This window comes from Acomys russatus, chromosome 19, assembly GCF_903995435.1.
Source record: "Acomys russatus chromosome 19, mAcoRus1.1, whole genome shotgun sequence".
Lineage (NCBI taxonomy): Eukaryota > Metazoa > Chordata > Mammalia > Rodentia > Muridae > Acomys > Acomys russatus.
In genome coordinates this window covers 13,901,400-13,927,038 of record NC_067155.1, presented here as the reverse complement: position 1 = coordinate 13,927,038, position 25,639 = coordinate 13,901,400, and the positions used below count along the sequence as shown (strand labels likewise).

Genomic DNA, 25,639 nt, shown 5'->3' with positions numbered 1-25,639 from the left:
ACCTCATGCATACCCCTCAGACCCCCATGCCGACCTCATGCATACCCCTCAGACCCCCACGCCGACCCCACGCGGACCCCCAGACCCCCACGCAGACCTCACGCGTACCCCTCAGACCCCCATGCCGACCTCACGCATACCCCTCAGACCCCCACGCCGACCCCACGCGGACCCCCAGACCCCCACGCAGACCTCACGCATACCCCTCAGACCCCCATGCCGACCCCACACGTACCCCCAGACCCCCATGCCGACCTCACGTGTTCCCCGACACCTGCATGCCCTCTGGCTTCAGCTCTCAGCCGTCTTGCCCCCTACAGGAGAAGTGTTTGACTACCTCGTGTCGCACGGCCGCATGAAGGAGAAGGAGGCTCGAGCCAAGTTTCGGCAGGTGAGAGACTGGGTGCTCTGGCTCCCCGGGAAGAGGGTCTGGGTGAGGGATAAGAGGGTTACCCTGCACATGCGGGTACATGGCGGCGGGGGGGGGGGGCAGGAGAGGATGCTGAGGCCTGGGGGCATAGGTGGAGGGGAGGTGCTAGAGTATACATGGCAAAGCTGGGGTGGGTAACCCCAGCACTGAGGGATGGAGGCAGGGGGATCGCAAGCTCAACGTCATCCTCAGCCGTGTAGAACTTGAGGCTAGCCTCGGCTACACAAGACACTGTCACAAAATAAAGAGAGGCCGGGGAGGTGGCTGCTGAGCAAACCAGAGTACCAGACCTTAGTCCCTGACACCTGTGGTGTGGGCGTGGCGGCCAGCCCCCAGCCCCGTACTTAGGAGACAACTGGGCTCACTGTGGCTATATTGGCAAACCGGGGTCATTGAGAGACGCGCCCTCCCCCAATAAATAAAGTGGAGAGTGATTGAGGAACACACTGTGTCAACCTCTGGCCCCCGCATGCACGTGCACATGCACTCACATGCATGGGAGCTTGCACAAACACGCACATAACACAAACTCAGACACAAACTCAGAGATGCAAGGAAAGGTATGTGGTTCCTTGAAGGAGGTGTGAGGTAGCTGTATACATTGGGGTAACAGCATGGGGGAGGGGCTTCTAGGTTCAGGACCTGTCTGTGCTTGGTATCGGGAATGTCATGGCCATGGCCAGGTGTGGAAGATTCCCTGAGAGCCACAAGTCAGGGGGTGGACATTGGTGGGTGAGTGTATATGGAGGTGAGAGGACACACTGGTGTGAGGCCCAGATGTCAGGTGATTGGACATGCAGGTGTGAGGCCCAGGTGTGAGGCGACTGGACATGCAGTATGAGGCCTGGGTGTGAGTTGAGTGGGCATGCAGGTGTGAGGACAGGTGTGAGGCCCAGGTGTGAGGTGAGTGGACATGCAGGTGTGAGGCCCAGGTGTGAGGTGAGTGGACATGCAGGTGTGAGGCCCAGGTGTGAGGTCACTGGACATGTAGTGTGAGACTCAGGTGTGAGGTGAGTGGACATGCAGGTGTGAAGAACAGATGCAGGTGTGAAGTGAGAAGATGCACAGGTGTGAGAGGCATTTCAGGGTGTGTGACCTGTGAGTGGACACCACTGTATTTAGTACCGGTGTGAGGGCCGCCTTTGTGCAGGGTAAGCGCCTTCAGGCGTACCTTTTGGGGGGTAAGGACGGTAGGCCTGGTGAGTTGGGCCCATGCACCTATTTCCCAGCAAAGGACACTTTGGGTGTTCCCAAACATGGCTAGTCCCAAGGTCTTGATCTGCAGCAATGGGCGTGTGCGTGTGTGTGTGTGTGCGTGTGTGTGTGTGTGTGTATTTTCTACCTGTGAGAATACCAGTTGTCAGGGTGTTGAAGTTGGCGTGGGTCCCATGCTCTCTGAACCTGGCTGAACCCCCAGGGCCTCAGCTTGTGCCCAGGTAGGTCCTGGGCATGGACAGCAGCCGGGGTGGTAGCTTCATGGGCCACAAGGGTTGTGGAAGAGTCCCGGGTCACGTGTCACTTATTTTCTAACTTAGATCGTGTCAGCCGTGCACTACTGTCACCAGAAGAACATTGTACACCGGGATCTAAAGGTAAGTCCCTCCTACGGTGACCCCCCAGGCACACCAGCGCTCCAGCCCCGCCCCCAGTGCTCCAGCCCCACCCCCCAGTGCTCCAGCCCCGCTTCCCCTTCCCAGCCTTCACCCAGCGCCCAGGGTTCTTGCCCAGACTTTTGTGACATGAGGGAGGTGAGAGGACAGCGGTGGGACGGGAGTGTCCTGGGATGGCCCCCAGGATGGACACAAGGATGAGATAAGGTATCAGTGTCCGGCCTTGAGGGTTGGCGCATCTCTGACGTTCCGACCTTCGGGAACCTGTGAGAACTTGGCCTTCATGCCCAGCTCACTCGAGAGTCTTGGGAGCCCCAGGCCCCGCACCAGGGGGTGGGAAGAGACTCTTAGGGCCCAACCCAGCTGCCTGCCGCAGCCAAACTCTGTAAGCCAGGTCCTGGCTTGTCTTGAGGGTCCATGCCTCAGACCCCCAGTCAGAGAAGTCTATGACTGGTGGGCTCCATACAGGCCAGTCTGGCTATCCTTCATGAGGGCCTACTGTGTGCTGGGCATTAAGTGCTTTATTTTCTATTTATTTATATATTTTTGGTTTTTGTTTATTTATTTATTAAGATTTACTTATTATGTATACAGTGCACATTTGATCACATTATAGATGGTTGTGAGCCACCATGTGGTTGCTGAGAATTGAACTCAGGACCTCTGGAAGAACAGAGTCAGTGCTCTTAACCTCTGAGCCATCTCTCCAGCCCCTATTTATTTATTTATTTATTTTAGACAGGGTCTCTCTGTGTAGCTTTGGCTGTCCTGGACTCGCTTTGTAGACCAGGCTGGCCTCGAACTCACAGCAATCCACCTGCCTCTGCCTCACGAGTGCTGAGATTAAAAGGCATGCGCCACCACTGCCCGGCCTCTGGTAGCTTTTCAAAAAGGAAGTCTCATGCCAGGCACAGGGGTACAAGCCTGTGATCCAGCACTCAGGAGGTGGTTGCCATGGAGTTGGAGGATAGCCTGGGCTATGTAGTGAGGTCAGTGACATAAAGCCTGCTGTGGAATGGCAGTGGAAGCTTCTGGATTCTTGCTCTGTCTGAGGCACACAGTAGTCCCTAGATAGGCATCTTCTGCTTAGTTGATGGGGATAATTAACCTGGAGGTTGTGCGCCACCTAGTGGAGGAGACAGGAATTGACCAAAGCGGTTTCCCAGGTCCACATACCCAAGGCTGAACTGTGGAACCTCAGATGTGGGGGTGGGGGTGGGTGGTGGTGGGAATGTTCCCAGGCTGCGGGCATAGCTCGCCCTGAAGAATGCTAGCCTAGCATGCACAAAGCCGTGCCTCTATTACCAACTCCACATAAACTGGGTTTGGCGGCACATCCCTTTAATCCCAGCGCAGGGGAGGCAGAGGCAGGATGGTAAATTAGACCTCTGCCTGGCTCCACAGAAAGACTCTGTCTTCACCCTCCGGCCCTTCTCTTCCCCTCTCAGGCTGAGAACCTCCTGCTGGATGCCGAGGCCAACATCAAAATCGCCGACTTCGGCTTCAGCAACGAGTTCACGCTGGGCTCGAAGCTGGACACCTTCTGCGGGAGCCCGCCGTACGCTGCCCCAGAGCTGTTCCAGGGCAAGAAGTACGACGGGCCAGAGGTGGACATCTGGAGCCTCGGTGTCATCCTGTACACGCTAGTCAGCGGCTCCCTGCCCTTCGATGGGCACAACCTCAAGGTGCCAGGGACAGGGCGGGGCAGGCTCAGGTGGGCCTGAGGTCACATGGTCAGATGAGGAGCAGGGGGTGCCCGCTGCCTGGAGGCCAGGCAGTGTGGCCAGGCTGTTGGGGCCCAAGCTGTGACCTTCAATGCTGGTGAATTTGGGTTCTAATTCTGGCCTACTAGGGGAGCAGGTGGGGGTGGGTGGGCAATCATTAGAAACTTCTGGGTCATGCCCCATTTAAGGCTTTTCAAATCCAATGTTTGTAATCCCCTCACTGGGGGATTCTAGGCAGGGCTTTACCACTGAGCCACACCCCCAGCCCCTCACTGGGGGATTCTAGGCAGGGGCTCTACCACTGAGCCACGCCCCCCGCCCCTCACTGGGGGATTCTAGGCAGGGGCTCTACCACTGAGCCACGCCCCCAGCCCCTCACTGGGGGATTCCAGGCAGGGGCTCTACCACTGAGCCACGCCCCCCGCCCCTCACTGGGGGATTCTAGGCAGGGGCTCTACCACTGAGCCACGCCCCCCGCCCCTCACTGGGGGATTCCAGGCAGGGGCTCTACCACTGAGCCACGCCCCCCGCCCCTCACTGGGGGATTCTAGGCAGGAGCTCTACCACTGAGCCACAGCCGTAGCCCCTCACTGGGGGATTCTAGGCAGGGGCTCTACCACTGAGCCACGCCCCCCGCCCCTCACTGGGGGATTCTAGGCAGGGGCTCTACTACTAAGCCACGCCCCCAGCCCCTCACTGGGGGATTCTAGGCAGGGGCTCTACCACTGAGCCACGCCCCCAGCCTCTCACTGGGGGGTTCTAGGCAGGGGCTCTACCACTAAGCCACGCCCCTAGCCCCTCACTGGGGGATTCTAGGCAGGGGCTCTACCACTGAGTTATACCGCAGCATTCTTAGGTATTCTTTTAAAATGATAAAATAAAAATTCTAAAATTAGCCGGGCATGGTGGCATATACCCAGCAGTCGGGAGGTAGAGGCAGGCGGATTGCTATGAGTTCAAGGCCAGCCTGGTCTACAAAGCAAGCCCAGAACAGCCAAGGCTACACAGAGAAACCCTGTCTTGAAAAATGAAAAAAAATATATTGTTTTGTTTTAACACCATATAGAATGAGACACCACTCTATACACTGTTATTCCAGCACCGAAGAGGCTGTGGCAGGGGGATGGTGAATTCAAGGCCAGCGTGGGCATCTTAGTGGCACCCTGTCTCAGGAAAAGCCAAAGGGAGCCCAGGCTGTGGCTCAGTGTCCAGGAAGCGCTAGGTTCCACCCTCAGCCCCACAAAACAAATAGACAGATTCCATCCGAATTTATTGGACATTTCTGCGGTGGGTACGGACAGAAAACAAAAGGAGCCAGGAGCAGAATAGAACGTCTTTATCGGTCGCTGCCCAGTGCTCGGGAGGCACGCGGAACCAGATAACTGGGGGCCACTAGGAAGTGTGGGCCGTGTGTCATGTCCTTGATTGCTGTTGTTTTTTTCCTTTGAAGTTTTCGCTTTGAAACATTGCCAGTACACAGAGAAGTTGCAGGGACAGAAGAAAGACACCCAGTACTTCTCAGGGTGGCCGCGCTGGCGGACATCCAGCCGCAGAGCTGGCTCTGTCACCGCATACGCACGTAGCTCTGTCATTATTGATGGACCGCTGGACAGTTCATTGTAGACACTGTGTCCCTTGGTCCCTAAAAGGCTGCGGGTACTTATCTCCTGAGACTAGGGACATTTTCCTGTGGCTAGTCACACACAGGAAATACAACATTGAAACAGTGCAGGCCTCCACCCTAGACATCATTTGTCTCAGAAATTGTGAGCTCTGCTCACTGAGCCACGCCCCCAGCCCCTCACTGGGGGATTCTAGGCAGGGGCTCTACCACTGAGCCACACCCCCAGCCCCTCACTGGGGGATTCTAGGCAGGGGCTCTACCACTGAGCCACGCCCCCAGCCCCTCACTGGGGGGTTCTAGGCAGGAGCTCTACCACTGAGCCACGCCCCCAGCCCCTCACTGGGGGATTCTAGGCAGGGGCTCCACCACTGACCCACGGCCCCAGCCCCTCACTGGGGGATTCTAGGCAGGGGCTCTACCACTGAGCCACGCCCCCAGCCCCTCACTGGGGGATTCTAGACAGGGGCTCTACCACTGAGCCATGCCCCCAGCCCCTCACTGGGGGATTCTAGGCAGGGGCTACACCACTGAGCCACGCCCCCAGCCCCTCACTGGGGGATTCTAGGCAGGGGCTCTACCACTGAGCCACACCCCCAGCCCCTCACTGGGGGATTCTAGGCAGGGACTCTACTACTGAGCCACACTCCAGCCCCTCACTGGGGGAGTTCAGTGATATGGCTTCAGGTCACTTATTTTTCAGAGTGTCCCTCAGTCTGGGTGATCTTGCATCCCCCAGTGGATAGTTTCTGGAGGAATTCCTCAGCCATGGAGGATTGGCCACCGCAGGGGAGTATGTAATGAAGCAGGAGGTGCCTTTTCCTTTTTGTCCCAGGCTGAAGGGCTGACCCCTTTGACCCTGAGTCAACCCTTCCTTTCATCAAAGACCCTGATACTGCCCTCTGCACAGCAGCAGCCCCACGTGCTCGCTGAAGCACTTGAGGTATCCCGGAGCACAGGGAAAATGGGCCGTGTCGTGAAGTTATTTTTGTGAACTTCCACTATGAAGCTAAGGCCTTTCCACACCTTCAAGCTAACAGCTCTGCTGCCTCAGGCCCTTGTCCCCTGTCGCGTGCCCTGTCCTGCTAGAGTCTGCTATTCAGTCCTGCTCTTTTTTTTTTCCTCCTGTTTGCACTTACATGTATTTGTGCATGGCTAATTATTCATGTGTATGTGTTTGCTGCTCACATTTATGTGGCTGCTCACAGGGGCCAGATAGGGCATTGGATCCCCTGGAACTGGAGTCATGGAAGGGAGATTGTGAGCTGCTTGATTGTGGGCGCTGGGAACCGAACTTAGGTCTTCTAGCCAGGCAGTGGTGGCACATGCCTTTAATCCCAGCACTCCGGAGGCAGAGGCAGGCGGATCGCTGTGAGTTCGAGGCCAGCCTGGTCCACAAAGGGAGCCCAGGACAGCCAAGGCTACACAGAGAGACCCTGTCTCAAAGCAAAAACAAAAAAGAAACAAACAAAAAAAACCCAACAAAACAAAAATTGAACTTAAGTCCTTTGCAAAAGCACCAATCGCCACCAGCCACAGAGCCACTTTCTCCAGGCCTGTATCGTTTTGTGCATGTGGACGAGTGTGGAGGCCTGAGTACTGTTGGGACATCTTTTTCTGTCACCCTTACACCTTCCTCAGTGAGGTCAGGTCTCTCAGTCACACTCGGAGCTCACCAATGTGCCTGGTCCTGCTGGCCGGCTTGCTTTGGTGACCCATCTCTGTCCTCAAGGCTGGCGTCAGAGAATCCGCTGTGCCCACCCAGCATTTAGGCATCCAAATCCCTGACCTCACCCAATTGCTTGACTGCTGAGCCATCCTCACAGCCCTGCCGTGTTCTTGGTGACTACCTCAGGCAAGGCCGCCTTTGTACCTGTGTCTCTAACCTGGGGGTCCAAGGGCATAAAGGTGTCCACTTGAGCTGGAGAGATGGCCCAGAGACCCACCCAGTTTTGATGCCCAGAGCTGATGGCTCACAATCTCCTGTAACTCCAGCTCCAGGGCGTCTAGCGCCCTCTCCTGGCTTCTGTGGGCACTACACACACATGCACAGCTACACACTTGTACATACACACATACATATAACTTTTAAAAGCTGCTTTTAAGCTGAGCCTGGTTGCATACACCTTTAATCCTGGTGGCAGTGGCAGGCAGATCTCTGAGTTCGAGGCCAGCATGGTCTACAGAGTGAGTTCCAGGACAGCCAGGACTATACAGAGAAACCTTGTCTCGAAAACAAAACAAGACAGGAAAACAAAATAAAAAAAAACAAACAACTCAGGAAAAAAAAAAACAACTAGAAATTAGAAAGGTCTTCAGACCTTGCTGAGTTGACTGCCTGTGAAAATGCAAAGCCTTGTATTCTACCCACGAGCACCACAGCTGGGCCACAGCTATCCCAGCATTCTCAAGGAGAAACACAGGGCAGCCCCTGATCACACAGCAGATTCAAGGCCTTGTTCCATGAGACCTTGTCTCAAAGGCTCCTGAGTGGTCTCTGCCATGTGGGGGTGGCGCACACGCCTTTAAAGGTGCTGGGCGCGCCCATTTCACAGAAGGTGGAGCTAAGTTTTCCTTATTGTATTTGGGCTAGGACTTGCATCATTGGGCACTTCCAGAAGGTCTGGACGTGGAGGGGTGGGGTGGGCGGGGGGAGCCCTGTCTGTCTGCAGAGGTGAGGTGAGGTGGGCGTGGGGAGCAGGGAGCCCTGTCTGTCTGCAGAGGTGAGGTGTGGGGGGAGCCCTGTCCGCAGTGGCAAGCATGCCCTACCCTGTCCTTGCAGGAGCTGCGGGAGAGAGTTCTCAGAGGAAAGTACCGAGTCCCCTTCTACATGTCTACAGACTGCGAGAGCATTCTGCGGAGATTTCTGGTGCTGAACCCCGCAAAACGCTGTACTCTAGAGGTTAGCCCTCACTCCCTGTGGCCCCTTTCTGCCTGCCTGCCTGCTGGGGCTGGGCCCAGCTCTGGGGGGGGGCCAGAGGGAGGAGGAGACAGACAGCAAAGAGGAGGTGGAGGCTCCTGGGCGGTCCCTGCCATGTCAGTAATTAAGCTAATGAACTCTTAGGATGATTACAGGGTACAGGGGACTCAGATGATGCGGAGGAGGGTGGTGGGGAAGGCTCTGGCGGGGTGGGGGAGGGGGCTGCGGGGGGAGTTGAAACGGCTGGCTAGGCCTGGACAAGCCCTCAGTTTCCGAGTGGTAGGCTCGGCAGGGAGCCCCGCTTGGAAGAAGGGAAGCTTTCCACATCCTGCTTCCAGTCTCTTCTCCTGGCTAACACCTGTCTCCCTTGTCCGCAGCAAATCATGAAAGACAAATGGATCAACATTGGTTATGAGGGTGAGGAGTTGAAGCCATACACGGAGCCAGAGGAGGACTTCGGGGACACCAAGAGAATTGGTGAGGGTCCTCCGGGAAGCAGGTGCCTCAGGCTCAGGGGCGCAAGGCTGGCAGCCGCTGCCTCAGGCTCCTGGTGGGCTAGGGAGAGCGCTTGAGGACTGTTTGTCCCTGCACGGCGTTCGAGCTGTGCGACCCTGCGCGAGTCTTTTTCTCACTCTCTGTTTCTAGTTTCTCGTGTAGGAAATGGCAGTGCTCACCCAGACAAGCTCAGAACTCTATGTATTAGGGGAGGGCAGAGATCTAACGTATACACTCACACCAGTGCCTGCTGTGGAAATGTCTGTCACAATGTGGTTTTGACTTTGAAGGTAAAAACAAAACAAAACAAAAAAACAAATAAAGCAGCAGCCAGGTATGGTAGTGCACGCCTTTAATCCAAGGCAGAAGCAGGCAGATATCTCTGTGAGTTCGAGGCCAGCCTGGTCTACAAAGGGAGTCCTGGACAGCCAGGGCTACACAGAGGAAACCCTGTCTCGAAAAACAAACAAACTAACTAACTAACAAACAAATCACAGGAACTGGAGAGATGGCTCAGTAATTAAGGAATCCTGGCAGCATTTCCAGAGGCCCCGGGTTCGATTCTCAGCACCCACATGGTGGCTCACAACTATTTATAACTCTAATCCCAGGGGATCCAGTGCTCTTTTCCAGCCCCTGAGAGCACCAGACATGCAGTGTGGGTGGCTCACAGATAAACATACAGGCATGGCATTTCATACGCATAGAAATAAATAAATAATTAGAATTAAGAGGTGAGCCGCAGGTCAACCCAGCATGGCTGAGTGTGCCTGTAATTCAAGGACTTGGGGGTCATCATCAACTCTAACAACTCCAAGGCAAGCCTGGGCAGCACCTGAGATCCCGGATAAAACAAACAAAAAATCAAAAATAAATCTGAGAACCTTCCTTTCCACAGCTGATGAAATGGACCACCATAGGAACCTGACTACATAGTCAGCTTTCATGATTGTAACTGATAGAAAATACCATTATAATAGTAATAATACTTTAAGGCTGTGGCCGTGGCTCAGTGGCAGAGCCCCTGCCTAGAATCCCCCAGTGAGGGGCTGGGGGCGTGGCTCAGTGGTAGAGCCCCTGCCTAGAATCCCCCAGGGAGGGGCTGGGGGCGTGGCTCAGTGGTAGAGCCCCTGCCTAGAATCCCCCAGGGAGGGGCTGGGGGCGTGGCTCAGTGGTAGAGCCCCTGCCTAGAATCCCCCAGTGAGGGGCTGTGGCCGTGGCTCAGTGGTAGAGCCCCTGCCTAGAATCCCCCAGGGAGGGGCTGGGGGCGTGGCTCAGTGGTAGAGCCCCTGCCTAGAATCCCCCAGGGAGGGGCTGGGGGCGTGGCTCCGTGGTAGAGCCCCTGCCTAGAATCCCCCAGGGAGGGGCTGGGGGCGTGGCTCAGTGGTAGAGCCCCTGCCTAGAATCCCCCAGGGAGGGGCTGGGGGCGTGGCTCAGTGGTAGAGCCCCTGCCTAGAATCCCCCAGGGAGGGGCTGGGGGTGTGGCTCAGTGGTAGAGCCCCTGCCTAGAATCCCCCAGTGAGGAGCTGGGGGTGTGGCTCAGTGGTGGAGCCCCTGCCTAGAATCCCCCAGGGAGGGGCTGGGGCGTGGCTCAGTGGTAGAGTCCCTGCCTAGAATCCCCCAGTGAGGGGCTGGGGGCGTGGCTCAGTGGTAGAGCCCCTGCCTAGAATCCCCCAGTGAGGGGCTGTGGCCTTGGCTCAGTGGTAGAGCCCCTGCCTAGAATCCCCCAGGGAGGGGCTGGGGGCGTGGCTCAGTGGTAGAGCCCCTGCCTAGAATCCCCCAGTGAGGAGCTGGGGGTGTGGCTCAGTGGTAGAGCACCTGTCATATGACAGATCTGATGCTGTCAGTACGGCCTTGGGGATAGAACTTTTAGATTTGTCAAAACTTAGTGGTGTGCATTTCTTGACCTTCCCCCATGTGTCTCTGTGGTTTGAGCAACGGGTCACGCGCCTACCCTGAGTAAGAGCAGGCAGGGTTTAGCAAACTGGTCCCATTAGGTAGTGAAGGAGTATTTTTTCCAAGAAAACTCGGACGCCGCTGGCAGAGGGGAGAAGGACGGACCCTACTGGGGAGGGACAGCCTGGGGAGGGACACTTAACTCTTCTCTCCGTCCATCTCCCAGAGGTGATGGTGGGTATGGGCTACACACGGGAAGAAATCAAAGAGGCCTTGACCAGCCAGAAGTACAACGAGGTGACCGCCACCTACCTCCTGCTGGGCAGGAAGACCGAGGTCAGAGGTCATGGGGCCTCAGGCCTGGGGTGGTGGGGACTTGGGGGCCCGGCAGCTTGGACAAGAGGGCTGAGGTGCCTTGCATGTTTTCTCTCGCAGGAGGGTGGGGACCGGGGTGCCCCAGGGCTGGCCCTGGCACGGGTGCGGGCGCCCAGCGACACCACCAACGGGACGAGTTCTAGCAAAGGCAGCAGCCACAACAAAGGGCAGCGGGCCTCTTCCGCTACCTACCACCGCCAGCGCCGGCACAGCGACTTCTGTGAGTACCCCCAGTTCCCCTCGTCCCCTGTCCACCCCATCCTCCCATCCGCCCCCCCCCCACCTCCAACCCCACCAAGTAGAGCCCGCTGTGATTGGCACTCAGAAGCTAGCGGGGGGTAACTACAGATGCCAGAGAAGTAAATTTTGAGGTGGAGTTGAGATCTTACTGGATAATCTAAGCTGGACTCAAATTCACCATCCTCCTGCCTCAGCCTTTCAGGTGGTGGGATGACAGGTGGGCCACATCACCTGGCTCTAGAGGAATGCCTCACACAGGGAGGTTTGCTAGGTGCCACGTGGGTGCTAGGGATTGAACCTGGGTCCGCTGAGCCAACTCTTTTAGTACCAGGACAGCTTGGACTACCTGGAGACCCTGCCTCACAGGCAACAAGGGTTCTAGACACACGGGACCCCGAGGCACACAGGACCGCTTGTACAATGTGGCTGGTGACAGCCTGCCTTGTCCCTCCTACCTGATGCGGGCAGTGGCTTTCCACCAAAGTCTGGTACTTAGTTTCTTTTCTGTTGCCTTGCTGAGATGTTCTCAGGAGAGCAGTTTGAAGAAGAGGAGGTGCATTTGGCCACCTGCCGTGGCTCAGAAGTCACAGCTGCAGGAGCTGGTCACATTGTATCGACAGCCAGGAGCACAGAGCCATGAAAGGGTGTGGTGCCCACGCTTTGTAGACCAAGCTGGCCTCAAACTCACAGCAATCCACCTGCCTCTGCCTCCCGAGTACTGAGTTTAAAGGCATACACCACCACCGCCCAGCCTTTTGTTTTGCTTTTTTGTTTGTTTGTTTGGGGGGTTTTTGTTTTTGTTTTTTTGGTTTGGTTTGGTTTTGGGTTTTGGAGACAGGGTTTCTCTGTGTAGCCCTTGCTGTCCTGGACTCACTTTGTAATCCAGTCTGGCCTCAAACTCACAGAGTCTACCTGCCTCTGCCTCCTGAGTTCTGGGATTAAACATGCGCCGCCACGCCTGGCCTTTTTTTTTCTCCCCTAAACTAAGACTCACTATGTAGCCCTGGCTTTTCTGGCGCTCTCTGTATAGACCAGACTGGCCTGGAGAGAAACTGCAGATACTGTGAAGTGTCCTAAGGTTCTGGGGGACCCCCTAGGGTCCCCACTCACGTCTCTGGTGACCTCAGCTCTAACTGACTGCGCCCTCTACCAGGTGGCCCGTCCCCTGCCCCTCTGCACCCAAAGCGCAGCCCAACCAGCACGGGGGAGACGGACCTCAAAGAAGAGCGGCTGCCAGGTCGGAAAGCTAGCTGTAGTGCGGCTGGGAGCGGGAGCCGAGGCTTGCCCCCGTCCAGCCCCATGGTCAGCAGCGCCCACAACCCCAACAAGGCAGAGATCCCTGAGCGGCGGAAGGACAGCACTAGCACCCCTGTGAGTGGCTGGGGCAGGTGGGGAGGGATGGGGCTCCTCACCCCCAACCCCTGCCCAACTGACTGCTGAATTCCCATCCTCATGCCCAAAGCAGCCCCTGGGACTCTCTGATACTCATTTGTATAACAGGCTTTTTGTTTTGTTTTGTGACAGGGTCTCTCTGTGTAGCCTTGGCTGTCCTGGACTCACTTTGTAGACCAGGCTGGCCTCAAACAGTGTTCTGCCTGCATGTACACTTACACATCAGAAGGGGGCACCACATTTCACTATAGATGCTTATGAGCCACCATGTGGTTGCTGGGAATTGAACTCAGGACCTTTGGAAGAGCAGACAGTGCTCTTAACCTCTGAGCCATCTCTCCAGCCCTATTTCCTTTTTCTGAAACAGATTTCTCTAGCCAAATTTCCCACTCAGGAACCTGAGAGCTGAGATTATAGGCATGCACTGTGCCTGGCTTGGGGGATGATCTCTGTGGTGTGGGACTTTGTGTGTGTGTGTGTGTGTGTGTGTGTGTGTGTGTGTGTGTGTGTGTGAGAGAGAGAGATCAGGAGTAGTAGGGAAAGAAGGCTGAGCAAATGCTATAGAAATGCAATGTCATTTGTATGTGGTGTATATGCATTAAATGCCTGTTACAGCCAGGCAGAGTGACACACGCCTTTAATCCCAGCACTTGGGAGGCAGGTGGATCACTGTGAGTTCGAGGCCAGGCTGGTCTACAAAGCGAGTCCAGGACAGCCAAGGCTAACACAGAGAGACCGTGTCTTGAAAAAATAAATAAACAAATAAATCACTTAGCTGGGCATGGTGGCGCACACCTTTAATCCTAGCGCTTGGGGGTTCGGGGAGGCAGAGGCAAATGGATTGCTGTGAGATCGAGGCCAGCCTGGTCTACAAAGCAAGTCCAGGATAGCCAAGGCTATACAGAGAGACCCTGTCTTGAAACCCACTCCCCCCCCCCCAAATTTTTTTACTTAAAGTAGAAAAGTAAGGCTGGAAAGCAGTTCAGAGCACCAACTGATCTTCCAGAGGACCTGGGTTCGATTCTTACTGGTGACTAACAGCTGTCTCTAACTTCAGTCTTAGGGGATCCAACACCGTCTTCTGGCTGATTTAGGGCCCAGGCACACACCCAGCGCATAGGCATACATGCAGGCAAACCACTTGTACACGTGACATAATGAAAGTAAATCTTTGAAAGAAAAAGTTGTTGCGGAATGCAACAGGGCAGAGGGAGGCTGAGGGCCATCGTCTTACCTCTTGTCCCCTCTTGGTGTGTCTCCCACAGAATAACCTTCCCCCCAGCATGATGACCCGCAGAAACACCTACGTGTGCACAGAGCGACCAGGGGCTGAGCGCCCGTCCTTGTTGTCAAACGGCAAAGAAAACAGGTGTGTGAAGCAGGGGCCGGGATGAGGGGGAGCGCCGGGAGCGGGTGAGTGAGTGCGCGCGCACACACGCGCACACACGCGCACACATGCGCACACACGCGCACACACACACACAGTTGATCGAAGGGCACACATGGCAGGGTGGATATGCCCAGCCTCAGCCGCTGTACCCCGTCCTGAGCAGATCCCTCTCCTGATGGTGCTCCTGTGTGGGGAACCAGACAGCAGCGCCGAGGAGGCGGGTTGCCCCATCCCTCCACCCACGAGCCTGGGAACCAAGTGGAGTTTTTGAACGATCCAATTTTAGAACTAGAGAGAAACCCGGCGTCCTACATCATCCGGGGTGGGTGGCCCGAGTAAGAAGCGATTCTCAGCTGGGACCCAGTGACCCAATGAGACGATTGCATTGGCAGTGAGTGATCCCCTCGCGTGGAGAAGGAAGGACCAGAGTTCAGGGCCATCCTTGGTTACGTGGATAGTTTAGGGCTAACCTGAGCTACTTGAAACCCTGTTTTAAAAAAAAAAAAGAGGTAGGAGGTGATGACGTGTGCCTTTAATCCCAGCACTCGGGAATCAGAGGCAGGAGGATCTCTGAGTTTGAGGTCAGCCTGATCTACAAAGTGAGTTCCAGGAACCAGGGCTACACAGACAAACCCTGTCTTGGAAAGAAAAAAAAAAAGTGCTGGGGAGGCGGCTAAGTCAGTAGAGCACTTGCCTGACATGTGCAAAGCCTTGGATCTGCCGCCTACAGCAGAAGATGCCCCACCCCTGTAAGCCTGGCGCTGGGAAGGTGAAGGCAGGAGATCCAGGAGTTTAAGGCTAACCTGGCCTATGTCTCAATATAAAAAGAAAGAGGGGGCTGGGTGTGGTGGCGCACGCCTTTAATCCCAGCACTCGGGAGGCAGAGGCAGGTGGATCTCTGTGAGTTCGAGGCCAGCCTGGTCTACAAAGAGAGTCCACGACAGTCAAGGCTACACAGAGAAACCCTGACTCGAAAAAACCAAACCAAAACAAAACAAAGGGCTGGAGAAATGGCTCAGAGGTTAAAATCACTGTCTGCTCTTCCAAGGTCCTGAGTTCAATTCCCAGCACCCCCATGGTGGCTCACAACTATCTATAAGGAAATCTGGTGTCCTCTTCTGGCCTGCAGGTGTACATGCATGCAGAACTTTCTATACACAATAAATAAATATTTATTTATTTATTTTAAAAAGAAAGAAAGAAAAATCAAAGGAGGAGGCGGGGACATGAATTGTCTCCATCATAAAACTCTTGCCAACCAAGCTTTGGGTGCATTACTGGCCAGCTTCCAGAGCATTCTGGGATGTAGCTATGAATGTCGTGAGTGCCACCATTTGGTGGGTATCAGCTGGGACTGCTCAGCACTGGGTAAACGGGGGCCATTGCACAAATGTCCCACTTTCAGTGTTCTCTAAAGTGGCACTAACTGTTCCCAGGTCCCATAGTCCTTTACCCGGGGTTTAGTCCGTAGATGACATTTAATGACAAGGATTGTTTGGTAGTTACTAAATTAAAACAAACAAAGTGAGCTTGAGACATGGCTTAGAGGTTAAGAGTACTGCCTGCTCTTCCAAAGGTCCTGAGTTCAAGTCCCAGCAACTGCATGGTGGCTCACAACTATCTGTAATGTGATATGATGCCCTCTTCTGGCCTGCAGGCAGAACACTGTATTAATAATAATAATAATAATAATAATAATAATAATAATAATAATAATAATAATAATAATAATAATAGTAAAAACAACCCTTAAAAATATAAATAAAACAAAGTAAACCCTGTGTCGAAAAACCAACAAAAAACGAACAAACAAACAAAAATACCGAAATAATAACGGGGCTTATCTTGCCGGTCTGTGTCCAGCAACTGGCTAATTACTACCAGCTGCATTCTGGGTAGATCCTAATCCTACCATTTATGGACCTGAAACACAATGAGGCACAGAGAAGTTAAGTAGCTTGCCTAAAGTTGCACAGCCAGGGGCGTCAAGGAGCCAAAATTCCAGAATCCTTATTTGCAATGAGCCCGAGATGTGACCTAAAAATCTGGTCAGGGAAGAAAGCTGACCTGCCGAGAAGGCCATGGTTTCAATACGACGGAGGTTCTGATTTCTAAGACAGAAACCAAGGACCTGTTGGTGTCCACACTGGCTGCACAGGTCTGAGGTCCCAGCCAGCATGGCCTAGAAAAGGCATAAAAATACAGCTGCTGGCAACCTATTGGTTGGAGGCCAGCCACGTGACTTCTTCAGCAATGCATGCTGGAAAATGTAGTCTTCGGCTGCAAGGCACTGTGTATGACACCTCCTAGCCCTAAGGGTTTGGATAGCAAGAGAGAAGGGGCAGGAGGATTCCAAGGGAGATGTTCCGGCCTCTTGAGATCTGGGCTGGGCTTGAGGGTCTCTGGGAGGGTACGCATTGGAGGTCTAGTGTTACAGCCACGTCACTATGAAAGTTATCCATCACGGAAGCTATGCAGGGTCAGATCTGGTTAGAATGTAGTTGAAAGAATCTGGAGGGTAAGATGATGCGAGGATCTCCAATGCCCAGACAGCCTTTAGGCCCCACCATGACTTGTCTTTCTCTGTCCACAGCTCCGGTACCTCACGGGTGCCCCCTGCCTCGCCCTCCAGTCACAGCCTGGCTCCCCCCTCGGGTGAGAGGAGCCGCCTGGCTCGGGGCTCCACCATCCGTAGCACCTTCCACGGGGGCCAGGTCCGAGACCGGCGGGCAGGGGGCGGGAGTGGCGGGGGTGTGCAGAACGGACCCCCAGCCTCACCCACGCTGGCCCACGAGGCCGCACCCCTGCCCTCCGGGCGGCCTCGCCCCACCACCAACCTCTTCACCAAGCTGACCTCCAAACTGACCCGAAGGTGAGCCGCGCCGGGTGTGGGGTGTGGGTGAGGGCGGGCTGGAGGGGCGGGGCCTAACCTGTCTTCTCTGCTTCACCTCCTGCGCCCGACCTCTTGAACCTCTGCACCCCCTGTCACCCTTCCACCTCCTCACCCTGCAGGGTTACCCTCGATCCCTCTAAACGGCAGAACTCTAACCGCTGTGTCTCGGGCGCCTCTCTGCCCCAGGGATCCAAGATCAGTAAGTCTCTTCTGCTCTCGACGGCTCCACCTCTTGTCTGCATGGCTGACGGGTGTGTGTGTGTGTGTGTGTGACGTGTGGGGTACACGGTCTGTATGTAGGGTCTGTGGAGTGTCAAAAAGCATGTAGTGTTGCTGGCAGAAGGATGGGGCAGACATCAGATCAGGTGAGTGACCTGGAGCAAGCTTCTGTGGTGTGTTCATCTGCAGCATGAAGCTAGTGGTCCAAGAAACTACTTTCAAGTGTGGTCATGGGGAAAATGCTTCTGGGTGTGTTACTCAGACATCTATTGTCGTTCAGTCTTACACGCAGATACCTACTGCGTGCCTAGCATGGCTAGCGAAGGTAAAATATCCCTACCCTGACGTACCTGCTAACAGAGGACACAAGGTAACACACATAGGCCATGAGTTAGTGAACGTGCTGATGGGAAAAGCCTTGCCATCTCAGGCTGAGGCAGGAGGATCCCCAAGTTCAAGGCCAGTCAGGATATAGAAGGAGACCATGTCTGAAATTTTCAAGAGATTAGAGCAGACAGAGTGTCTGAGGAAGGGAAGGACATGGCTCAGTGGTAGAGCCCCTGCCTAGAATCTCCCAGTGAGGGGCTGGGGGCGTGGCTCAGTGGTAGAGCCCCTGCCTAGAATCCCCCAGTGAGGGGTTGGGGGCGTGGCTCGGTGGTAGAGCCCCTGCCTAGAATCCCCCAGTGAGGGGCTGGGGGCGTGGCTCAGTAGTTGAGAGCTCACTGAGATGTCATTTGAACGCCTGTGTATCACTGTATGTGTCTTGAGTGTATGGGTGTGGGTGCCTTTTTCTATGTGGCTGTGTCTGCCTGTCCCTTTTTCATCTTCCAAATCCTTCAGTATTTCTCTTCCAACCTGCACTAACCATTTCCATGTGGACCCCACTTTGGATGGAAGGGATCAAATCCAGACTGCTGCTCTCTCAGCGTTCAGCAGGCGGGAGAGCCGAGCCACGGCGCGGGGCTGCCTGGAGTCTGGTGGCAGTGGGGAGGGGGAGGGGATGGCTTATGTCCAGACTTACATTGTGTCCCTTCCCCTCCCTGCTTAGGGTCGCAGACGAACCTGAGAGAATCGGGGGACCTGAGGTCACAAGGTGAGTGAGGTCCCCACTCTGCCTGCCTCTGCACACACTTTCTGTGGCCCCAAACCCATCACACGCCAAAGCTAACTTGCTGGAATATTTCGGGACCCTCCCACGTTTCCTAAGACTGATTTCTGCCAATCCACACTGTCCCACAGTTGTCGGTGATTTGAGCCTTGTCCCACCCGCAGCCCAGAGTCCCTCCCTCCGATACTAGTGCCTTACTCATTGTCTCAGTATGTAGGCAAATCTAGCCACGCGTTGAATAGCTCAGCGTGTCTGTACAGACCCAGCTTGTAAATACTTCTGAAAGCCTTTCTTTCTCGGCCACACCTACTGGGTCTTGCCATTCTAGGACAAAAGAACCCATAGCCTCTGTTAAAAAAACAAACAAACAAAAAAACCTGAATAGATATCGCAGTGTCATAATGAAATGGTCATATCCAAGGTGGCTCTGATCACACAGGTCTGCTCATCCCAGGAACTTGGAGACTGAGGCAGGAGTAATGCAATTTCAAAGCCTACCAAGGCTACAAAGAGCTCAAGGCAAAGAGCTTGGGCAAATTAGTAAACTCCTATCTGAAAATTTAGGTTGAAGAAAAAGGGTCCGGGGTGTGGCTCAGTGGTAGAGCCCCTGCCTAGAATCCCCCAGGGAGGGGCTGGGGGCGTGGCTCAGTGGTAGAGCCCCGGCCTAGAATCCCCCAGGGAGGGGCTAGGGGCGTGGCTCAGTGCTAGAGCCCCTGCCTAGAATCCCCCAGGGAGGGGCTGGGGGCGTGGCTCAGTGGTAGAGCCCCAGCCTAGAATCCCCCAGGGAGGGGCTGGGGGTGTGGCTCAGTGGTAGAGCCCAGGCCTAGAATCCCCCAGGGAGGGGCTAGGGGCGTGGCTCAGTGGTGAGTGCTTACCCAGCTTGCCAGAGACCCTCCACTCTAGCCCCCATAGGCAGCTGTTACAGTTTGCTTCACAGCTTAGTTTGGCACCCTGCCAGTTTTGAAGCCCCCATCCTAGGAATTCTCAGGATGTTTCATTGGCTGGGCGTAGGTCACGTGTCCATCTCTAAACCAATGCCTGTGGCCAGAATAATTCGGAGCTCTGACTGGTCAGCTTTAGTCATGTGCTCACCCCACGAGAGAGGAGGCAATCACGCTTTGCTAGAAGACACCTGTGAGCCACCAAGGACGCTGTTTCCTCTTTTGGGAAGCAAAGGCCAACTTGGACCACATAGTAGGCAGGCGTGGTGGCACATTCCTTTAATCCCAGCACTTGGGAGGCATAAGCAGGCAGATCTTTGTGAGTTCCAGATTAGGCTGGTGCACATCGTGAGACCCTGTTAACCCTAGAGAGAGCCCAGGCTCCTCGCCCAAGTCACGGGGCACAGCTAGGGTGACAGGGTCCCTGTCATCTGAATCCATTTTTACAGCCCAGTCCCTTTGAAGCCAGTTATCTTCTGTCCCATGCTAGTGCTGATGTGGTCCCTGTGATGACGACAATCTCACTGTTTTTTTCTGACCATAGTCAGGGCGTGGGAGGCATGCAAGGGGCTGCGGAGGGGGGAAGGGAGGGGGGCGTGTCGAGCTGCAAGGGAGGCCGGGAGCACAATCTACAGTGGTACTTATTGCGTCCCTGTGCACTTGGTGGGGTGGAGCTGTGTGCCCCCCTCCTCTGCCCTGTCTGATCTCTGCTGACCCCCTCCCTCAGTTGCCATCTACCTTGGGATAAAGCGGAAACCGCCCCCCGGCTGCTCCGATTCCCCTGGAGTGTGAAGCTGACCAGCTCGCGTCCTCCTGAGGCCCTGATGGCTGCCCTGCGACAGGCCACGGCGGCAGCCCGCTGCAGGTGCCGCCAGCCGCAGCCGTTCCTGCTGGCCTGCCTGCACGGGGGTGCGGGCGGGCCCGAGCCCCTGTCCCATTTTGAAGTAGAGGTGTGCCAGCTGCCCCGGCCCGGCCTCAGGGGCGTCCTCTTCCGCCGTGTGGCGGGCACCGCCCTGGCCTTCCGCACCCTCGTCACCCGCATCTCCAACGACCTCGAACTCTGAGCCACCGCCACCGCCACCATCACCGCCGCCGCCGCCACCGCCACCAACACAGCCCGGGTCCCTTCCTCTTTCTCTGATTTCTTTCACTTCCCCAGGAGGGGAAGGGGACAGAGAAGGGGGGGGGTTCCCATATCGTGACTTCAGTTTCCCCGGATTAGATTGGTGGACAGAGACAGTGTGGGGTTACAAGACAGGATAAGAGAGCTCATCAGGGGGAGCTGGCACCCTCCTGGGGCTCTAGTGGGACCTGCCCACACACACAAACGTTGCTCTGCCGCAGGGTGCCTGAGAAGACTTTGGAGTGGAGACAGGAGTGAGAAGGCAAACTGAGGAAATTCTCCCGTTCAGGGAGACTTGCCAGGCATAATGACTGGAGACAGAACTTGGGGGGGGGCGGTGCAGGGAGTCTGGGAGGGGGGGTCACAGGCAGAAACCTTTCCCTCCCTCCTCCTTACGCTCAAACCTCCTTCCTGCCCCAGGCTGGCGCGGGGCACTTTGTACAAATCCTTGTATATACTTCTGTCCCCTCTGCAGAGGTCTCTTGGGGAGCTGCTGCTGTCACTTCCGGTTTTTAAGTTATTGCCCCGCCCCCTTCTGTCAGCTCCTCACCTGCAGCCTGTTACTCAATAAACAGTTAGGAGAGTCCCTCCAACCCCCAACCCCCAACCCCCGTCCCTGGCCGACCTGGGGTTTTCCTTCCCCTGCCCTTGGCCTGCAAAAGGAGCCAGGGAGCTGGGGACTTGACCCCAACCTGTGGTTCTGCTTGCTGAGCCTCAGTTTATCTCATCTGCAGAATGGGAGCAGGGGGGCGGAGGGGGGTCCAGGATGACTATGGAAGAGGGCACAACAGAGCCCGGCCTCCTCCCTGAGGCTGCGGCCCTCTTAGCCACTCGCTCCCCTCGGCCGTACCACACTGGACCCAGAACCTCTTCCTCTTCCAGTAATACAGTTATTCAATAAACACTCAATGACTGGTGCCGACTCCACGCCAGGCCCAGTTCTGGACACGAGAGACGTACAGATCCGTCTATGGGATAGATAGGGCTGGCGGTGACCCGCACCCTGGGGTGGGAGGGAGGGTTCAGAGAGAAAAACCACAGGTTGTGGCTGTGGCAAAGTGGGTACAGTGCTTGCCTGGTGGGGGCCCAGGTGCCATCCTCATTTTGCAAACAATCACTCGTGTCTCTGGCCTGTAATCCCAGCACACAGGAAGTAGAGACAGGATCAGGGCCATGCTGGAAAACATTTGAGTTTGAGGCCAGCTTGAGATTCATGGGACAATGCCCCGTTCCCCCCCCCCCCCCAGTTTTGTTTTGTTTATTTTTTGGTTTTTTTGAGACAGGGTCTCTCTGTGTTCGCCTTGGCTGTCCTGGCCTCGCTTTATAGACCAGGATGGCCTCGAACTCACAGCGATCCACCTGCCTCCGCCTCCCGAGTGCTGGGACTAAAGGTGTGCGCCACCGCGCCCGGCCGTTGTTTTGTTTTTAAAGATGTATTTATTATGTACAGTGCTCCGTCTGCATGTACACCTGCAGGCCAGAAGAGGGCATCAGATCTTATAGATGGTTGAGAGCCACCATATGGTTGCTGGGAATTGAACTCAGGACCTCTGGAGGAGCAGTCAGTGCCCTTAATCTCTGAGCCATCTCTCCAGGCCCTGAGAAATGTTTTTATAGAAACTTGCCATTGGTCAATAGATGGCTTTGGGTTTGTCCTGGGGCTCTAAAGCAAGCCCTGTTAAGTGTCCAGATATAGAGCCGAAGCAGTATCTGTTGGCTTTTGACACTTGAAAGCACCAGGCTCATCTCACTAGGTAGCCCAGGCTGGCCTTGAACTTGCAGACTGGGGACAGCCCCAGCCCTTACCTTCATGGAACCTGCATTGCAGAACAGGGCTGGCTGGGGTATTTATTCTCTCAAGAGCAGTAGGGAGCCATAGTGACATTGTCAACGGTGTAAGAGTCTGGAAATGGGGTGCTGGGTGGTGGGGAAAGGGGTGTCATGGGTCAGCGGGTAGGTACTGAGGGGCTCGAGAGGCAAAGCAGCTACATTACTGGCAGAGACTAAATTCTCCGAGACCATCCTCACTAATGGCTGGGAGTGGGGCAGTGACGTCTTCAAACAAGGATGATATTGCCCAGTGTCTGGCAAGCCATCTTTGTCACCTCACCTCTGTCTCAAGCACCCTGTGATCTGGAGACAGCCCTGGACCCAGGTTAAGTTGAAGGCAGGCCATGAACTTATTTATTGTTTGTTTTTTTTTTTTTTTTTTTTAGGCAGGGTTTCTCTGTGTAGCCTTGACTGTCCTGGTCTCACTTTGTAGACCAGGCTGGCCTCGAACTCACAGCGATCCGCCTGCCTCTGCCTCCCAAGTGCTGAGATTAAAAGGCGTGCGCCACCACACCGGACAAACATGAATTTCTTGATCTCTAATGGGTTTATTTACTTATTTGAAGGTTTATGTATACTGTGTGTAAGGTTGTTTTGTTTTGTTTTGGGTGGTTTGTCTGTTTTTGTGCTATGCACACACGGGTGCGGTCAGACAAAGGTGCTGGGGTCCTGTGGAGTTAGCATAGCTCTGAGCTGTGATGTGAGTGCTGGGCTGAACACATGTCCTCTGCTGGGTCAGCAAGGACTGACCCAGCTGAGCCATCTTTAAGACCTTGTCTTGCCGGGTGTGGTGGCGCACGCCTTTAATCCCAGCACTCGGGAGGCAGAGGCAGGTGGGTCGCTGTGAGTTCAAAGCCAGCCTGCTCTACAAAGTGAGTCCAGGATGGCCAAGGCTACACAGAGAAACCCTGTCTCGAAAAACCAAAAAAAAAAAAAAAAAAAAAAAAGACCTTGTCTTGCCGCCGGGAGTGGTGGCTCAAGCCTTTAATCCCCAGCACTCAGGAGGCAGAGGCAGATGGATCTCTGTGAGTTCGAGGCCAGCCTGCTCTACAAAGAGTCCAGGACAGCCAAGGCTACACAGAGAGACTCTGTCTCCAAAAAAAAAAAACAAAACAAAACAAACAAACAAACAAAACCTTGTCTTGCTGTTGTCCTTGACTACTAGTGGACTTCTGGCAATCCTTCTGCCTCAGCCTCCTGAGAGCTGAGTTACAGGTTGCCTCTACTGTACCCACCTCTAAGGGCTGTCCATTTTGCTTTGAGCCAGGTCTGTGGTTTGTTTGCCACGGTGCCTAGTTTTTGTTTTCAGACAGGATCTCACGGAGTCCTGACCCCTAAACTCCCTTTGTAGCCGAGGCTGCCTTTGAACTTCCAATTCTTCTGCCTCTACCTTCCAAGTTCTGGGGTTGTGGGTATAGGGCACTCACTATGTAGACCAGGCTAGCCTCAAACTCACAAAGATCCAGCTGCATCTGTCGCCTAACTGCTGGGGCTAAGGGGGTGAGACCCCCTCCCGTATTTTCTATGCACTTCTCTCAGTCTCAAAAACAGGCCCTCCCGCACCCCTTCTGGCTCTTTCCCGAGAGCAAAGATTCCCAACCCTAAGGACTTCCTTAGGCAAAGACAAGTGAGAAAGGTAGGAGTGGCTGGGCGGAGAGAGCACGAGAAGAAGAAGCAAGCTCATCCGACAGAAGGCTTGCCTGGCACGCAAGAAGCCCTGGTTTAGGTCCCCAGCACAGGCTCGTGGCACACAGCTGTAACTCCAGGATTCAGGAGGTGAAAACCAAATGATTAGAAAGAAACTCAAGGTCAGCTAGCCAAGGTGGTGCACGCCTTTAATCCCAGCACCGGGGAGGCAGAGGCAGGTTGATTTCCGTGAGTTCAAGGCCAGCCTGGTCTACATAGTGAGTTCCAGGACAACCAGGGCTGTGTAGAGAGACCCTGTCTCAAAAAAAAACAAAACACAAACAAACAAACAAACAAATATATATATATATGTTATTCTTGGCTACATAGTGAGTTGGAGGCCAACCAGGGCTACATCAGACCCTGACTGTGAAGGATCACCTACCACAAATGGGAACTGACAAAATTTCAACTTATTCCACTTTATGTATTATTTGTGTAAGGTACTCCTTTGTCAAGACAATTTGGTCCTTTTTTTTTTTTTTTTTTTTTTTTTTTCAGAGCTGAGGACGGAACCCAGGGCCTTGCACTTGCTAGGCATGTGCTCTACCACTGAGCTAAATCCCCACTCAGGTGGTTCTTTCTTCCCACCTTGACACAGGTTCTGGGCTCAGGCTCACATCATCCAGCTAGTGCAGTGAGCACTCTTCAGGTGGTGAGCCAGCCGCCTCCACTGCCTGCCAGCTCAGCTGGGCTTGGTGGGTCTCCATGTCATCCCAGGATTCAAGAGGCTGAGGAAGTGGGAAGTTAGTGCAAGTTTGAGGCCAGCCTGGGGCACATAGTAAACTTGAGGCCAGCCTAAAGTACACAGAGATAGCCTGGGTTCACCCAGGGCCAGGGAGGTGGCTGAGTGCGTGACAGACAGGCCCTGCTGTGCAAGCAAGAGAACCCGAGTTTGGGTCATCAGTATCCAAATAAATGCCAGGCATGGCTGAGTGCGCCTGGGACCCCAGCATGTGACCAGGTTGATCCTGAACAGTGAGCATCAGGTTCAGTGAAGGGATCCTGTCTCAAAACAGGTGGGTGGCAGGTGTGGTGGTGCACACTTTAGACCTGGCACTCAGTAGGCACAGGCTGGTGGGCCTCTGGGAGTTCGAGACCAGCCCGATCTACTTAGTGAATTCCAGGACAGCCTGGGTTACATAGTGAGACCCTGTTTTAAAAAGAAAAAGAGGCACATGCCTTTAATCCCAGCACTTGGGAGGCAGGTGGATCTCTGTGAGTTCAAGGCCAGCCTGGTCTACACAGCGAGTTCCAGGACAGCCAGAGCTGTTACACTGTCTCAAAAAACCAACCAAGCCAAACCAACAACAACAACAAAAAAACCAAACCATCAAAAAAATATATTAAGTAAAAAAAGAAAAGAAAAGAAAGAAAAAGAAGAGTTGAGAGCAACAAAGGAACAAATTCCTCCTCTGGCCTGCACAGATTTATGTACCTAATGTATACCCGTGCATATATGCCTAAAATACACACAGAAGCCAAGCATGGTGGTGAACCGCCTATAATCCCAGAACTGCCAAAGTGAAAGTAAGATGCCAGCCTGGGCTACGTGAGAGACTGTCTCAAAACAGCATCAACCAAAACTTGGCATCTAGAGTGAGCTGAAAGACAGAAGAGACAGGACGCCAAGTGAGACGCAGAATAGAAGGACCCCCACCCCCGCCCCCCGTCCCTCAGTAGCTGTCACACTCAAAGCTAAGGCCACCACAGACTTTTATTTAAAGCTTGGCTAGGGAAGCGCTC

General features: G+C 54.6%; 1 protein-coding gene across 2 annotated transcripts in view; it reads left to right on the top strand.

The window, feature by feature from the left end:
• Mark4 (microtubule affinity regulating kinase 4) overlaps positions 1-20,354 on the top strand; it is a 31,906-nt gene extending 11,552 nt beyond the window's left edge. The window contains exons 6-18 of one of the 2 annotated variants that reach the window (XM_051162529.1): positions 321-391; positions 1,966-2,022; positions 3,489-3,725; positions 8,168-8,287; positions 8,683-8,782; positions 10,923-11,032; positions 11,132-11,291; positions 12,465-12,682; positions 13,969-14,072; positions 16,687-16,965; positions 17,106-17,185; positions 18,254-18,298; positions 19,982-20,192. In XM_051162529.1, coding sequence (XP_051018486.1) covers positions 321-391; positions 1,966-2,022; positions 3,489-3,725; positions 8,168-8,287; positions 8,683-8,782; positions 10,923-11,032; positions 11,132-11,291; positions 12,465-12,682; positions 13,969-14,072; positions 16,687-16,965; positions 17,106-17,185; positions 18,254-18,298; positions 19,982-20,046 — 1,646 coding nt within the window. In that variant the 3' untranslated portion in view covers positions 20,047-20,192. Of the gene's footprint in view, positions 1-320; positions 392-1,965; positions 2,023-3,488; positions 3,726-8,167; positions 8,288-8,682; positions 8,783-10,922; positions 11,033-11,131; positions 11,292-12,464; positions 12,683-13,968; positions 14,073-16,686; positions 16,966-17,105; positions 17,186-18,253; positions 18,299-19,981 lie in introns of both variants that reach the window. The other variant, XM_051162528.1, reaches the window with a different exon arrangement.
• The last annotated feature ends 5,285 nt before the right edge of the window (positions 20,355-25,639 follow it).